The sequence below is a fragment of the Quercus robur genome, chromosome 1 (assembly GCF_932294415.1).
Source record: "Quercus robur chromosome 1, dhQueRobu3.1, whole genome shotgun sequence".
Taxonomy (NCBI): domain Eukaryota; kingdom Viridiplantae; phylum Streptophyta; class Magnoliopsida; order Fagales; family Fagaceae; genus Quercus; species Quercus robur.
This window is the reverse complement of record NC_065534.1, coordinates 14,386,681-14,404,029: the sequence shown is the minus strand read 5'-3', so window position 1 is coordinate 14,404,029 and position 17,349 is coordinate 14,386,681. Positions and strand designations below refer to the sequence as shown.

The window sequence follows — 17,349 nt, the reverse complement described above, 5'->3', positions numbered from 1 at the left end:
ACAAGAATTCTTTCCTTTTGGTGGGATTCGATTTTCTTTTACATTGTTGCTCGCACGTTTCATGTATTATAGGGTACATCACGGCCTCTGCCTTTTGAGTAAACTAACATCTTTATCTTTACTAATATTTACATATGGAGGAAAAAAAAAAAAAAAGAAGGAAAGTGTGGAATCCCATCTGTCATCTCAGTGACCAAATGAAGAACAAAGTTGTCCCTGAAATATCGCCAAGATCGAGGATATGAGATTCGTATGGATTATAATTTTTTTTAATTAATGGTCAATTTTCAACTTCTCGCATGTAAAAAAAACAAATAATAAATAACTCAATCAATTTCCGTGAAGTCTCAAGAAGTGATTTTTGTAGGAGTCAAAGGGTTATTTGGTAAGCTTATTTAAAAACATGTTTTCAGTTTTTAAACAACATTACACGTATTTTTACACATTTTTTTATCTATATGTATATAAAAAAAATATAAACAATATTACTCAAAACTCCTCTACTAAACATGCCCTAAATTTTCATTTATTGAGAAAAAAAGTATTTCTTATTTTTCATTCTCATTTACATAAAAATGAACACTATGGTTTACATTCGAACATGCATGACATCTCTTACCAAATGAAGAATAAAGTTGTGCCTTGAAATATCACCAAAGATCAAGGGTATGAGAATCGTATGGATTATTTGTTAAATAATGGTCAAATATCAACTCTATCTATTAAGGGTCTATTTGAATATCATTTATTGCTAAAAACCGAAAACACTATAGCAAAATAATTTTTAAATATGTGAATTGTGCCGTGTGACCAAGTTTTAAAGTTGTTTTGGCTAAATTTCGTACTTGCGGGTCCCGTGAATAGAACAAGAGACCTGCAAAAGAAGGCCAAACGCAGAGGAAATTCAATTTTCAGTGCAATTCAAGCATACACTAAGTCCAAGAAAATTTTGAGTAGTAGGAGTCTTTGAAAAATAGCTTAAGTAATCATATATAGTAATTGAACATTTTAAAAGCTGGTAATTTTCTTTTGAGTGGAATTCACTTATTTCTATATGTGGCATTGTGTTGCTTCTTTTCATATTCAACTTCTTCCACCTTATCAAAAAAAAAAAAAAACTTCTTCCATTGACAGTGAGTGTAATTGTACCTTTGCGTCTAAGGAATAATTTGGAAATAAAAAATTAGTTTAACACATATAACTATGGAAGCCAATTACGTTATTCTAGTTGGAAGAAGCTTTACTTTAGTGTATGTTGTAGGGAATGATATACTTGGGAGAGTTCTTCAAACATAAAAATATGTTGGGACGCTTGATATAAAAGGTTAAATCACTGTGTTTAGCCCAATAATTTTATATGAATCACTCACTTTTATTATATTCTTATAGAGTTTCAATCTATAACGTCTACTTTTGATGATAACTCTTTATTATCAAATGAAGACACGATTTGATTTTTGGTGTAAGTGGAGATTTAATCCCAGATCTCTTATTTAACCATTAGAGACTTTACGTTTGCATATAAGGTTAAGTAACTTTTATTGTGAGGATTTTTTTTGGAAGTAGTTATACTATTTATGGCATTCGCTCTTGATGATGACTCTTTATCATCAAAATAAGATACTAGGTAGTTTTTGCCATAGACGGAGATTAAATCTTAGATCTTTTATTAAACCATTAGAGACTTTACCAGTTGAGCAAATTAGAACTCACTTGTCAGGAATTTCGTCACAAGTGAAATTCCAGTAAAATAAAATATTATTCATTTAAGAATAAGCATGAAATCCAAGGGGTTGGCCGAGTTGGTTGGGCTTTCGGTCTTAAGGTGTTTGTATTGGGCTCGATTGGGTGTGCTCCTCAGTTCGAGTCCTGCTATCTGTACTTTGAAAAAAATTTCCTGGGCTAGCACTTTATCCCTTTGTGGACCCACCCAGAGCGAATAAGCATGTGCTTTCGATTGTTTTTCTTCTTTTTATGATGTTTGTATTGCCTATTCCAAACATCGTATAAGTTGATGTTTTGTATGCTACGTAAGACCTTTATATATGCATAGGTAAAAATTGATAGAATAAGAAGTTATGGGGGTGAAAAAATTATGGTAATCGATGATCCTGTTTATATAATAGCAGACCCCGTGAAATTAAATGAGAATTGGAAAATTTTGTCACAAGAATGCAACAGTGTAAGCTCGAGAAAAGATGATTCACTCTGTATGTAGTCAAACTGTCAAAGTGGGGCAAAAGGAAACGAAATTAAATAGGATACTATTACTATTATTACTACTAGTGTAACATTGAAGCAAATGTGGACCTTGCATTTCAATATCAGAAAGAACAAGGAAAAGGCAAGGGAATCATATTTTTAGAACCTGTTCTTTTTTACAAGGCAGACATTGGATAATATATATCCTTGGGGAATTTATAGGCATAATTCAAGATGTTCCCCTTCATTGTTCACCAACAATTTCACCTCAATGATATAGGTGTGCAGTAATATGGTCCAACCCAGTCACTTCAATTTGCAGTCACAGCTAAGCTTATCCTCTACCTACATTTTCAGTCTCCTACAAATAAAGCCAAAGGTATAATATGTACTTCACCGTAAATGAGGGAACATGCCCTAGGACCAGACAATTTGGGGTCCATAACCCTAAAAGCTTTCCTTCTCAATGAACTAAAGAGAAGTAATGAATGATGATCCCTCCTTTAAAACTGTTTTAATGTTTCTTGTTGTGACAGAAAATTCCTCATCACATTCCAAGTCTTTCTTCATCTTCTCATTAAAGATATATGTCATAAACACTTAATGATAACATATGACATGACCTACACGTTCTTTTTTTTTTTTTTTTTCTTCACTCATCCTTAAAAGCTTTTCATGTAAACTGTAATCCATATCCCAAATCTGCACTGCACTAGTAAATTTTCATTGATGATTCATTTTCTATGAGGGAAACTGAGGTGACTTTGTGAGGAATAGAGGAGGGGACTTTTCACAATTGGCCCAAAACTTATAATAAAAGAGTTTCCAAGCATGTTGATTTTAATGTTCCTTCTTCCCCAACTGCATCCACATGATTATTAGTATTAAAGTAGGTAACAAGTAGACCAGTGGGAGTTAAAATAGTCACACTCCTTAGTCCTTACTATATTAAATTGCTTTAAGCCTTACTATCATATATTAAGATTAGAAAATTGGAATTAGAAATTAAGGGGCAAATAAGAGAAACCCAATTCTCACATCATGCATTGCTTTTAATCATAGGTGTGTTGGGAGTAGGGGTTGGTGGGTCTACAGGCTAAATTTAATTTGTGGGTCCAAACATTCACCATCATAATCATCTCACTGGCCTTCATCATCGCTAGTAAAAGAATCAAGAATCATGTAACAAAAATTTATCCCATCCTATATACCACCAATTATAATTACCCATCACAATCTCTCTAAATTGACTATATTTACCGACCTTCAACGGTTTGGCCTTTATCATTGAGATAGGTCATACGTGTCTTCTGGTGTCTTCTGGTAGAATTTTTAATCACACTTACAATGGATTGGATTTAGGATCAGCTTTTTAAGTAGTCTTTATGATAATTGTTAAACTAGAAGTGCTAGATTTATTTATTATTTTTTTAACATGTTGAGCTAGCGGAGCCAGAATTTTTTTTCAGTGGCCAAGTTAAATATTTAAATAAAAAAAAATTAAATCCAAAGAATAATACACACATATATAAAATATTTATTTATTACTTATACATGGAATGCTTGTAATTTTGATTTAAGAGATGATATTTTCTTTGGTAAACAAAAATATTTAAATCAAATAAGTGTTTATATCTTTGAAAAAAAAAAAAGTTAGTCTTGACATGTCAAAAATATATAAGTCAAATTAATAAAAATATGAGAAATGCTAACGAGTGCCCTTAAGATACTCATTAATAATCTATTTAAATAAAGTTTTTATGGGAAATAAAAAAAAGCACTTAATATTTTGACAGTTTTTTTTTCATTTCCTATAAAAGTGGTAACAAAACTTTCCTAAAATGAATTATTAATGAGTACCCTTAGGGCACTCGTTAACATGACCCTAAAAATATAATATAATTAAATTACGTATGGTATGCATTAAATACAATTTAATTTAATGAACTATGTATGACATGAGAGTAATTAGTATGCATTAAATACAATTTAATTTAATGAACTATATATGACATGAGAGTAATTAGAGGGGATAAAAAATGTATTAGTCAACTATATAAATGCATTACATGTTTTTAGTAAAAATCTAGAGAGGGCAATTATTGAAAATTATGCCCAACTAATATTTTTATACCAAAAATACAAAGAAAGAATTTTTGAAAAGTCAAGGGGGCCATGGCAGTATGGCACCCCCGCCCCTCCCCCACCCCAAGAGCGAACATTGTGATAGAAATGAGCTAAGTTAAGTGTTAAAAGTTTAGGATTATTTATTTAATTTTATTTCAATCACTTTTTGATCTCAATCTCATCATTAAACTAAATTATATGTTTAAGTTTGGTTCATTCTCTTATTAAACAATTTTGACCTTATTCACAAACTACTTAGTTAATTTATTCTTTTTTCATATATATATATATATATAATAAAATTATTACTATTTTTTTTTACGCATTCACAAATCTATGCCAATAATTAATAAGTAATTGTTACGTGTGATTTTTTTTCTACTTGTCAAACATGATAAAAAAGTGAAAGTTAAACATGAGTTATAATGTGATGACGTGGCTGAACTTATCATTGAATTTTGTGTAGCCACTGTTTTGATTTGATCATATCACAATTTAACATAAAAAATATAATAAAAATGCTAGAAAAATGTAAAATTATTGCTCAATATAAATGGATGTGATAAAATTACTATAATGTATAGCTCTCTTATTAGTAGACATGTCATACCCGGAAAATAAAAATAGTGGGTATTATTTAATGGATAAAGTTTGGCTACAAACTTAGTTGTAGTCTAAAGCTACAAACTCTAACTAATAAAATTAACATAACTATACATTTTTAAAATCTAACCGTTGAATTTTATGTTTTTTTTTTCTTTACAACATACATGTTAAATTTCGTGCTAATTGGATGTTATTTACTTTACAATCTATAAACTTATTTTTTATGAATAATTTTAAACTACAAAAACTAAAATTTAAACATTTGATTGATGACATAACAATTGATCTTTGATTTTTTGGAAATTTTGTAAGTACGGAGAATATAAAAAGAAAATGTAATCCAATTGTGGATTTGTCAAAATTCATATTCAATAAAAATATATTGAGTAAAGTTGTAGTCTTATATTATAGGAAATTATTGTGTACTCCTAGAGTACCATAAATGCGTACTCCCTCCTCTCACATGAATGGTGGGTCACATCATGAATTTAATTAGTGGGACTCACCATTCATGTGAGAGGAGAGAGTACGTATTTATGGTATTCCGGAAGTACTTAATAATTTTCCTTATATTACAACCAAGTTTGTTGACAAATTTTGTCTATTATCTAATTTTACTCAAGTTGAATATTTTCTACCACTTCAATTATGGAAGTTATTAAGTAGTCCTAAAGTATAGCTGACGAGTTACTTCACACTAATTAATGAAAACCTTTTTTTTTTCCATAGAAAACAAAGAAAGTTATTTAATAAAAAAAATATGATATAAGCTCAAAAAGTAATATAAACAAGTTAAATTTTGTACTAGGTGGTTGGTATTTATTGGTATGGGATATCACGTAACTTGTATTCTGAAATTACATAGTAATTATGCTTTATGCCTATTTGGTAACGCATTATTAAACCACACATTTTCAAATTATATTTTTATGAGGAAAGCATGACTTTTTAAAATCACATTTTTACAAGTACATGTTTTTTCAATTCAATTTATACTCTAATGTTTTATTTTTAACAACATAAGATAATTTCAATTTCCAATTTATCGTGCCCAATTCACAATAGTTTTAAATGAAAAAAGTTTACCTCCAAACTCAATATCTACTTTCAAAAGTATAAAGTTTAGCTCTAAAGTCTAAACTGGTTTGGAATTATTTTCCTTCAACCCACTTTGTAGCGATTGCAGTTTTAGTCACTTGAATTTTTGTTTTTGTTTTTGTTTATAAAAAAGAGTCACATGAGGTTTTTAATGAATGATGTGAATTGTTTAAATGACATACATGAATAATTTTATAAATCCTCACTGTTTTGGAGCAAAACTTTGTTATTGTCAAAATATTGTTGTAATTTTTATTTGGATTGTGTTTATTACACACAAATTATCACACACAGTTGCATACAAACCCAATTTTTGAATTGAAACCATAACTTGAAGTCATAATTTTAAACTTAAAAATCGTGATTTAAAGTCACGATTTCGGTTCCAACTTCAAACATGAGATATGTGTAACAAGTATTAGGTCACATTTGGTAGACTATAATAGACACTGTAATGTAATAGATATTCCAATAACATAACTATTCGGTTGTTTGGTTATGTTTTTATTACAATGAATAGTTATTCCATATGAATAACTATTTTTCAAAATGAGGAATAACTATTCCTTATCAAAAGTACTGAATATCTATTCATTTACCTTATATAATAACTTTTTAAAAAAATTTCCTAAAAAGCCATTAGTTGTCATATCTTCAAAAGGAAATAAATTTTTTTTCCTTGTTGTTAATTATTAACTCTATTTTGAACACTCTAAAATAAGTGTATTTTAAGAAATTTGACTTTAAAATGATTTAATTGCATTTTCTTTTTATACTCTATTAAATTGTGGATGCATATTCAGGATTTTATTTCTAAATGGTCACCAAACTAATGAATAGTAATACTTATTACATTCAAACTTAATGTATTCCTTGTAATACTTATTCCTATTCCTATGTAATAATCATTACAGTGTACCAAACGTGCCCTTACTCTTTTTATTTTATTGTATTGTAACAATTTTGTCAAAGTCTTGAATAATTAAACCCAACAAAAAAGCACTCATAACTTTCCCCCATTAATTACATTTACATCTTTGAACTTATAAATTTCTAAAAACCGAATATTAGGAAATTAAAAGCAAACATTATCATGTCACAAACAGTGCTGGGAATCAGACCAGGTCTAACTCCCTTTTTATGCCCTTTCCCTTTCAGTTACTTTTGATTTTTAATACGTGAAATGAACTGGCACAAGTGAATAAAGAAAACACAATAAACAGGAACCTTGAACATATCTGCTTCAATCTCCTATTCTTTCCTCTCTCTCTCTCTCTCTCTCTCTCTCTCCTCATAGGCTGCAGAGTTTTTAAGAGTGAGAGAGAGAATCATATTTATTACATATGAGCCTGTAAAGAACCTGGTTTTCCTTGCCTTCTTCCATTTTATCTCCATCTGTGTTCTCTCTTTAGAAAAAAAGATTTAAGGAACCAAAGACAGTTCAAAAGTACCAAACTTTGTCCAACCTCCAATCTCTATAATTCATTTCTTTTTAGGACAGCCCAAAAGAGAAGCACCCATTTTCTCCAAACCTCCAGATCTGTCTGTCTGTTAGAAAAAAGAACTGTCTTGTATTTTCTCATTTCCTCAAAATTTGTTCTTTAAAATGAGAGACATAGTTTCTTGTTTCAGCGAAAACGCAGTAAGTGTGTCTAATCCTTCATGTTCAAGCTATTCAAACGCAGCTTGTATTAATCCAAGCCTAACCCCTTCAATCCAAAACTCAGTCACTTGTGTTTACAAAATCACCCTCTCCACCCAAAAGCAAATCTTGGTCACAGCCACATGGTGCAAGAACAATTCTTCTCAAGGCCTGAGCATGAACTTTGGCGATGAACCATCATCCACACCACCCTTCAGACTCAACACGAATTCAAGGCTATTCAGGAAGAAGAAAGGGAGCAAATTGATGGAATCTAATAACTCAAACATTGAAGTCTTCTGGGATCTTTCTAATGCAAAGTATGACACAGGGCCTGAACCTGTTGATGGGTTTTATGTGCTTGTCATGGTTGATTCAGAAATAGGCCTAATTCTAGGCGATATGGCTGAAGAAGCTGTGACCAAGAGGTTCAAAACCGCTACTTCTCTTGCAAAAGTCTCACTCATTTCAAGGAGAGAGCATTGCTCAGGCAACACTGTCTATTCCACCAAGGCTCAGTTCTGTGACACTGGCATTGTACATGACATTTTGATAAGGTGCAGTGGAGAAAATGATGGCTTAAGGTCACCAGTTTTATCTGTCAGCATCGATAAAAAGACAGTGATTCGTGTAAAGAGGCTGCAGTGGAATTTTAGAGGCAATCAGATCATATTTGTGGATAATTTGCTGGTTGATCTGATGTGGGATGTGCACGACTGGTTCTTTAGTCCTGCATCTGGTTATGCAGTGTTCATGTTCAGAACAAGAAGTGGAATGGATAGCAGGCTGTGGTTGGAGGAGAAGTTGGTACAGAAAGACCAAGACAGAGTTGAGTTCTCCTTGTTGATCTATGCCTGTAAGAACCAATAAAGAAACTTATTCTTTTTTTCCCTTTTGCTTTTGTTTTCATTTTTTTTAAAGACTTCCTCTTCGGTTTTTATGTTTCAATTTTTGCTGTTGTTTTTCCTTTCTACTTGAAAGGAACAGAGAATTATTATTTTTTGATCATATATGAGAGAAGAAAGTAACTTGGAGTTGTAGGTAGACTTGTAGAACATAGAACAATTGGCTTGTTTTTGATGTCTTTTTAGTCTGTCTTGAATTCTTGGTGGTGCTGCTAACTATTCTTGCTTTTTGGTACGTGATGGTACTGAAACTTTATAAAAATTACACGCAAACAAATCTTAGATTGGTAGAAATTTTGTGAATGGGGATGGTCTTTTATATATGGTGGTTTAAATAATCAAAAGGTTAAAAGAAGTTAGGCCAACGAGCTTTTGGGGATTTTGGAAGATATCAAAGAAGATTTGCTGAAAGGGCAATTAGTCAATGAAGATTGGTTTAGCCTTATTAAGAATTTCCCATGGTCTTTTGCTAAGAGTGCCTTCTTCTAAAGGTTACTAAAATTTTCTTGCTTGAAAAACATGTTCATATTGGCAAACAGGTATCAGACAAGACAAGACAAGACAATATGAGGATTCATTATTTGTTTGTTTATGAAAATAGTTATTTTGGTGTTGTCGGGAAGTGAAATTACAATTTTCTCTGTTGTTCCCCAAATTTTTACTTGAAGACCAAAATCAATTATTGGTGTGAAAAAATTTCAGTGTAATGCAAGTTTTAATGTAACAAATCAACCTTAAAGTTTCGTACCCTTTTGCTTTACTAAACCGAGCATGTGGAAACATTAGGATTTAACCTTCAAAGTTTGATTTAATAAAGCTTAGAAACAACATAGTCATGCAATGTAATGTAACTCCTTTAGGCACAAATTAAGCTTAGAAACTGTTTTTGCTTCAAAATTCGACATCCTGTTTTTGAACCCACAATAAGCCAAAGCTCTAACTGGCTTCATTTAAGAGCATTAAAATGTTACAGAGAAGAGTAAATATGTTGGTCTAGGATGTAAAGCAACTTGACGAGGCCCTGGACAAGTTAAAGTCTACTTTGGGAATGAGAGAAAGCTTGGACTAGGTCAAATTCCTGTTCCTCTCATAAAACTTTAAACGGACTTCTATGCTCAACTTAACTAGACCTCTTCACTCGGTCCTTTGCGACTCACTCACAAGAACCCCTTGGTCCCCATTGTCTAAAAACCAGCACATGCCCCCAAGCGGAAACTAATGAAGCATGATTGTGCGTGCATAAGCCCCGACACACCTTGGTTAGGAAAGGTGGCCTCTGAACTCTGATGTGACCACCAGAGTGGAGCCAAATTTATACTTTTTTTTTTTTTTTTTCCTTTATTTATATATATATTTTTGGTGGAGGTTGAAAGATGGAGTTATTTTGATGCATTAGAATTAGTTCAATTGGTAAAATTTTTGATAGCTGAATAAAATATTTTGAGATTCAACAAAAAATCAATTGGTGTTCCGGTCTGATGATAAAGAGCAAAATTATCAGAAACGAGATATCTTATATTAAAACTCTCTCTATATATAAAAAATTCTATCCAAAAAGAAAAAAGAGTTAGGGGTGAATCGGGTTTGAATTACCTATAAACCTCTCATTTGACCTAAAGATGTTGGATGAGAGATTTTCAGATCTATTGCAACTAAGGAATTGATTGAAATCGATCACACTGATTTCGAGTGATCAGTTGGATTTTGGACGAAATCAACTACAATAGAAACTTCTTTCTCTCTTTGAATTTTTCTCTGTACTTCACACATGTGAATTAGCTTCAACAAGCTGCTAGTAGTGATCAAGAGAGAATGTGAGAAATGAGGAGTGCGAAGCTGATAAGATTAGGGATAAGGCCCATGAGGAAATTCCTAGAACCTATGGGAAATAGCCATGTCACATAGGTATCAGGTGACTTGGGTGTAACGAGTGGATTTTAATAAGGCGAGTTAGGTGTAACAAGTGCATTTTAATAAAACTCGCCATGAGTCCAATATATTGAGCTTGATTTCAATTGATCATTTCATTGAAATTGTTCGTATCTTGTCAATCTAGATGGTTCCTCTAGACCCATCAAATTTATGATAAACTCTAATTAGTATATAGTAAAAGTCATCCTAGGAGTTTAAAAAGGCAAAAAAGAAAAAAGAAAAAGAGAAAAAAGAAGGAAAATGTTATGGTATGTATGTCATGTTTAGTTCGATAATTGATAAGAGTGAGCATATTTGTCATTTCTTGAAATCTTCCTTCTAATTTTTAATCCTAATAGAGAGAATAGTGGTTGGATTGATGTTGTTTTCATATTCTTATGCTCTTTGATATTCTGAGGAAGATTGTTCTCTCATGGATAAGGTGTAAACCGCATATGGACCATGTCAAACTTCAAATTTGACGACAAGGAAGTACATTTTGGTGTCAATTAGTAGGCATGCCAATTGCCAAAGGCTTCTATATGCTCAACTATTATTGTAATGGCAGTCAATATCATGATGCATAATAATAAATGGAACAAACTCTTTGTTTCAAATTTCAAGTTTTAAAGTGGACATTGATAAATATTCTTGTAGATTAATCTTTCTTTCTTTCTTCTTCTTCTTCTTCCTTTTTTTTTAATTTTAATTTTAATTTTTTTAATTTTTAATTTTTTTATTTTAAATATATATATTTTTATTTTTAATAATGAGAAAAAATTATAACTTATAAGTAAAATAAAAAAAATAAAAAAAATGAAAGTACTCATGGCTGCGCATGCTCGTTAAAAAGAGACAATTATAATTGCAGTAAGCAACAATCTTAAGCGGAAAAATTCATAACAGCATTGGGCAACATCATGAGTGGAACAGACTGATCAATTTTTTTGCAGTCTTTGGCATTAAACGAGTCAAAGTGACTGAAAAAAAAGAGATACGGTGGGATTTTAAGGATTTGTTTGGTTGAGTATTTCTTTTTGTTTTTTGATTTTATTTTTTTCTCCTTAACTTAAAGTTCACTCACACACCAACCAAAGATTACTAAAACAGAAAAAGAAAAAGCCTCTAGATGGTCACAGTATTTTTACTATTTAGCCGTGTGTCATCCATTTAAGCTTGGCCTCAGAGCTCAGACAATACGATTTCCCTTTTGAATGTAATTGTTGTAATGAGTATTATTGACTCAGTGGGATTTGAATTTGAAATCCACTTTTGGTAATTGGTATTCAGTATTGACATGTATGACTTGTCTTTGGTATAGAAAAATAAAATAATAAGGTTTTATAATCGTTTTTCATCATTCTGTATGACATTTTGTTAAGAAAAGCATTTTCCTTTTTCTAATGGAAAGTAGCTGATCCCTACGTAAAGATAATGGGAAATGGTGGAAAAAGAAAATCACATTTTTTATCTTGAACATGTCATTTCAAAATGCCCCAAAGATTCAGCTCAGAATCAAGTCATTTCTAAACGCTTTTTACGATTCAAACCTGAGTTCTTTACAATCACATGATCAATTAATGTATCATATAAAAAATTGCTTAAGAAAAAGACTTGAAATTGTATCTTGTTTGACTTGGACCAAATTGGGATTCTTCTAGCGCTTTAAAGGTTGGTGTTTTTGCATTATGGTTAAGAAAACTTGGCATTTGGGTTCAATTGATGGCATTCCTGTATTATACTTTGCATCACGGCCTAATCTTTTCAATTCAAGGCCACCAATCTAGTGTTTGTTAGGACTTTGATTTTAGGACAATCAGTTCTCTCTCCATAAGGACCACATACATAGCTTTCGTTACTCCATCATTTCTATTCCTTGTTTCTTGTGACTTACCTAATGTTTGGGTGTACCGCTCACCCAAGTCAAGTTAGCCAACTAAAGGTAAACGCACCTAAGCCTAAGCTTGAAAGGGTCTCAGCCCTAGCCTTTATTTTGGGGGGGAAAAAATGCCTAAGATGGAAATGAGACAACTCTCAAGCGCATAGGGTAACATGAAGGGAGATGAGTATCAACTAGGGGTGTCCAGCTAGAACCGGACCCGATCCAACCGACCATACCCGACCGGAACCGACCCATCCGCGATTGATCTGTGAGCTCTAGTGGTCGGCGGCGGGTTGCAAAGCCCAGAAACCGAGTCCGGCGGTTTGGATGGCGGCCTGGCGGGTTCTCTCCTCTAAAACCCGCCTCAACCGACCCGATCGAAGCCTTAACGAAATCCGGCGAAATAAGAATTTTCCGGCAAGTTTTTGGTCAGAATACCTTAGATTTTTATGAGATTTAGGTCGGATTTGGGGAGATGTCACCGAATCTAGTGAGATCTCAGCCAGATTTGGTGGAAATCTCACCGGATCTAGCGAGATCTCACCAGATCCGGTGAGTCTCCGCCGGATCTAGCGCATTTTGGCCTGAAATTAACTATTTTGGCCGGATTTTCCACTGTGGGCGGTTTCGACCGAACCGACCGTGTTTCCGGTGCAAAACCTACCGCTCCGATCCGACTCTCTCGTCGGTCGGCGGCGGGTCAGAACGTTCTCCACCCGAGTCCGACGGGTCGGTCTCGGGTTGGGCACAAACCCGACCCGAACCGACCCATGGACACCCCTAGTATCAACGACCTCAGTAGTGAAAATTAGACAAACTTGAACTCAAAACTAAAATCTTGTTGGCCCAAGGCCTGGCCACTAGATTACTTGTTGAATTGGTGTGAGCTTTAACTAGACTAAGAAAATTACAATTAAATGCATGTTTAACTAGGCAATGGGCAACTTAAATTCTATCTATATGAATTTACCTAAATAGAAGATTACAAACATGATTATTTTTTTAAGTTTAATAATACAATGAGAGAGGGAGGATTTGAACCTTAAATATATCCATTAGAAATACAAAAGCATGACGATGATTAAGCTACCAGGCTCAACTCATGATTAGAATGTACTAAACTTCTAATATCAACCACTCAACTGCTACAAATCCCAGCTAGCTAGGCAAATTTGAAATAGCCACCACTGCATCACCTTTTAAATTGGCCGACTTAAACCCTTCGACTAATCACCAAATCAATTGCCCGTATTAAACCGAAGGCTTCAACTGTTTTTGCTAAGCATCTTCACCCAAGCATGCACTAACAAATTCACAACCAACTGCTCTTGCTATAACTACTATACTTGTTTTCCTCTTGTCCCATGCAACATCCACTTTAAATTTGTAATTTATACTTTTATTAATTAAAAATAAATGTGTAATTTATACTGTTATTCTTTCACATGTGCAATTTATATTGTTATAAACCTATGAAATTTACAATCCATTGGAATAGAATATATCCAAAGAAACAAAACTTTGTCAATAGAATAAACTTTTCTTTGGTAACACTTTTTTTTTTATTTATTATTTTTTTAAAGCTATAAGTTTATAACATTAAATGGACACAAATTAAACTAATCCAAAACTCTTGCCATTTTTTTATTATTATAAAAAAACCCAGTACCTGTAGAGTATGAGTTACAAGAGTATAATTAAGTTTTGTTTTTTGAGAATCAAGTATAATCAATATATATATATAAAACCGAAACCTCTGAAGCTCCCACAATTTTCCACATCAGCACAATTAAAAAAAAAAAAAAAAAACATAAGCGCAAAAAAAAAACCTATTCTAAAACCCAATAAACGCAAATATATATATTTGAAAACCCTAACCCACACTCTGCCTTATCCTTCCTCCAAAACGCAGACCCAGCTCTGCCGTTCCTCTCTCTTCTCTATTCTCTACCTTCACCTTCCCCAAAACTCAACACTGAAAATCAATCTGCCAAGAAGCCATCCCCACACTGTCAGGTCTGAGATAGAAAGAAGGCATCACCGAACAAACCACTGTCCCAGCCGTGGCAGAGGGTATGTCTATTCTCTTCTCTATTCTCTATTCTCTACTTTTTCCTTTTGGTATGATCTTTACTTCCCTGTATTGGTTCTTATATATGCTTCCAAATACGGTCAGTGTTTTTCAAAATTATCACTGTTGTTAACATGGAAGTTCTTCCTAATTTGAAATATGTAAAAATTCAATCTGTATGAAAGCTGTTTATAGCTGAGTGAGCTTTTGGTTTACATATCAGCCTTTGATTTATGACAAATGGGATTAGAAGACATGATTAACTGGATTTGTACTGACTTTTTTTCATAATGTGATTAAGGAGCATTTGATGCAAACGTACATGACCATTGTGGCTGAGAAGGATGTTGCTGTCCAAGAATGTGATATGGCTATCCAAGAACTAAAAATTGTGCCCTGTTTTTTATTTCTAAGTTTTTTGATATTTTTATTTATGATTTCTACAATTGGGTGGATTAGGATTGGTTAAATTGGTTGTGTCGATGATTAATTGATTTGTTCTAAATGGTGTTATGTTGATTATGTTTGCTTTCTGGATCTTGCACTTACAATCTATTTACCAAGTTGTGAAATTTGGCAATTTTGAGGTCTTTGTGGTGTCTTATGAAACTTTCTGACTTTTTTTTTTTGTGTGATTTCAATAAAACCTTGGTATTATCAATTATGATTGGCAGTTTTGTACAATTAAGATTGGCAGTTTTGTACTTTGATCTTTGCTTGGGGGGAAGTCTAATTCCTCTGTATTACATATTACATAATATTATTCCGTTTTGAATGCCTTCTCTTTCGGACAGGTAAACGATCCTGAAAGAGGGTTCAGTGTCCTTGGTAATGGACCTCTTGATATGTGAATGGATCCTCAGGTAACAATAAGGCTCTCCACAGATTTTTTATTTTTTATTTATTTTTTTCACTTTGTTATATTCAGCTGATAGGCCTCAAAGAAGTTTAGTGATGTACAATCAAAACAATTAAATGCATTAATGAAAACAAGAAAATACCAATAGTTGAATTTACTCTTTATTTATTTATTTACTTATTGATGAAATCATCAAATTGAAATTATTCCTTCAGACTAAAAAGGTAGAACTATGATTAGTTTTTTTTTTTTTTTTTTTTTTTTTTTTTTTTGTTATTTGTTGGCTTATAAATTTTATTCAGTTCTTTTATGTGTTTCTCTACAGTTTTATAGGCTCTCTTTAGTACTGTTAGTGGAAGCAATTGGATTTGCTTGGTGATTTTGTTAAAGGAGCTTACAGGTATTGATATAAATTATTATTATCATTTAAAAATTTCCATCAATTATTAATATACAATGAATCATTGGATGCTATTAAAAGAGAATTGGATGTCAAATTGTAGAATAAATTGGGGTGGGGTTATTATGAAATTTATTGACATTATGAGTGTTTGGTTTTACATTTTAAATTTTTGATGAATTGGTATAATTTGGTGTTATACTGATACTAATTTGGTGAAAAATTAAGTAGCTTGAAGAAGTTGAGAAAAGAGAAGAGTCTAAGAAATGGAGGAAACACATTCTTAAAAAGCATTGGATAAAGCTTGAAGATGTAAGCACAATTGTATATTTATTATATTTATTGGTTCTTTTGTAATACTTATTAAACCAAATGTAAGAGCACATTATGATTATTGTAATATATTACTTCATAATATTTGTATTTATCTCATTTTTAATATTACTTCATAATATTACATGTTTCATCTTATATTAGAGCCAATTTAGCTTTCAATAATTGAAATTTGAGAAATGTTTAAACATAAAGATGTTAACATTTGATTTAAAACAATCCCGTGCATCGCACGGGTTAGCGACTAGTTAAGTTAATAAAGAAAGATAGTGCTTCTTCTTTTTGTCGAATAAAAAAAAAGGATTGAGTCACGTAGACCTATTATATATTATGAATATAGCCTATTTAGGCCAAACTACTTTAATCTTTATATTTCGTAATATTTAAAAATCAATCAGGGAAGTAAAACAAAATAGATTGAGCCACTTTATCATGTAATTCTTTAAGATTTTATTACGTGGCGGGGTCGGCTCACATCTTTGTATTTTTCAAATGATAGATTTCAATATAATTATTTGCAACATCAATCATTTAGCAATGAACATTAGTCCACTAATCAAACCCCGCCAATTTTGTGGGCTTAGACCTTCTCTTTCACTTTTTTTTTTCTTCTTCTGCTTAACCTAACACTTTCTTCAAATCTAATGGGCCACCATTTCCAAAGTTGATGCTAAACTCGCTAGCTAGCTGTTCAATTTACCTCCCTTCCTCTAAGATAAACAAACATCGCATAAGCATTCAAGTTGGATCTAGTTGGTGGAAGTTCACCAACTATGGTATGAAAAAAGCTGGATTAGGTTTAGGTTGACTTAAATGAAGAAAAAGAGGTTGATAATCCAAGAGACATCTATAATATGATTTCAATTTGTCGTGCTAAGTGCTAACAATGGATAGGAGCTTTTTTTTTTTTTTTTTTTTTTTTTTTTTTCAAGAAAGAGAAATAATAAGAGCTTATCACGTGTTTTGGCATTTCTTTTGGCCAGTTTGCACTTTGTAGTATTTTATTGTTTTTTTAAAAAAAAAAAAAAAAACCAATTTGGAAGAAATTTTCTCTAATCTACAGCATGGCGGTTAAAGAGATCATCAACTTGTACTTCTAGTCATATAACTCATTTATAAACAATTTTATAAATTGTCAGATAATGAGTTGAATAAGATTCCTCAAAATTGATTGGGAAAAAAACCTTGTCATTTGATGAACTATTTTTGTTATAGTCAAGAAGTTCAAACGTATATGAATAACATAGTTCGAGTTATCTATACTATTATTAAGAAAATAAAATGTTTTTATCTTTTTTTAAATGGTACATAAT

At 32.1% G+C, this 17,349-nt stretch overlaps 1 protein-coding gene across 1 annotated transcript; it reads left to right on the top strand.

Annotated features, from left to right (window-relative positions):
• The first annotated feature begins 7,236 nt into the window (after positions 1–7,236).
• LOC126722294 (uncharacterized) lies at positions 7,237–8,759 on the top strand. The gene has a single exon (XM_050425453.1). It carries the CDS (start codon positions 7,640–7,642, stop codon positions 8,543–8,545), a length of 906 nt encoding a protein of 301 aa, XP_050281410.1. The 5' UTR covers positions 7,237–7,639; the 3' UTR covers positions 8,546–8,759.
• The last annotated feature ends 8,590 nt before the right edge of the window (positions 8,760–17,349 follow it).

Coding starts and splice junctions, on each gene's coding strand:
- LOC126722294 (XM_050425453.1), top strand. CDS start 7,640: ATGAGAGACATAGTTTCTTGTTTCAGCGAAAACGCAGTAAGTGTGTCT.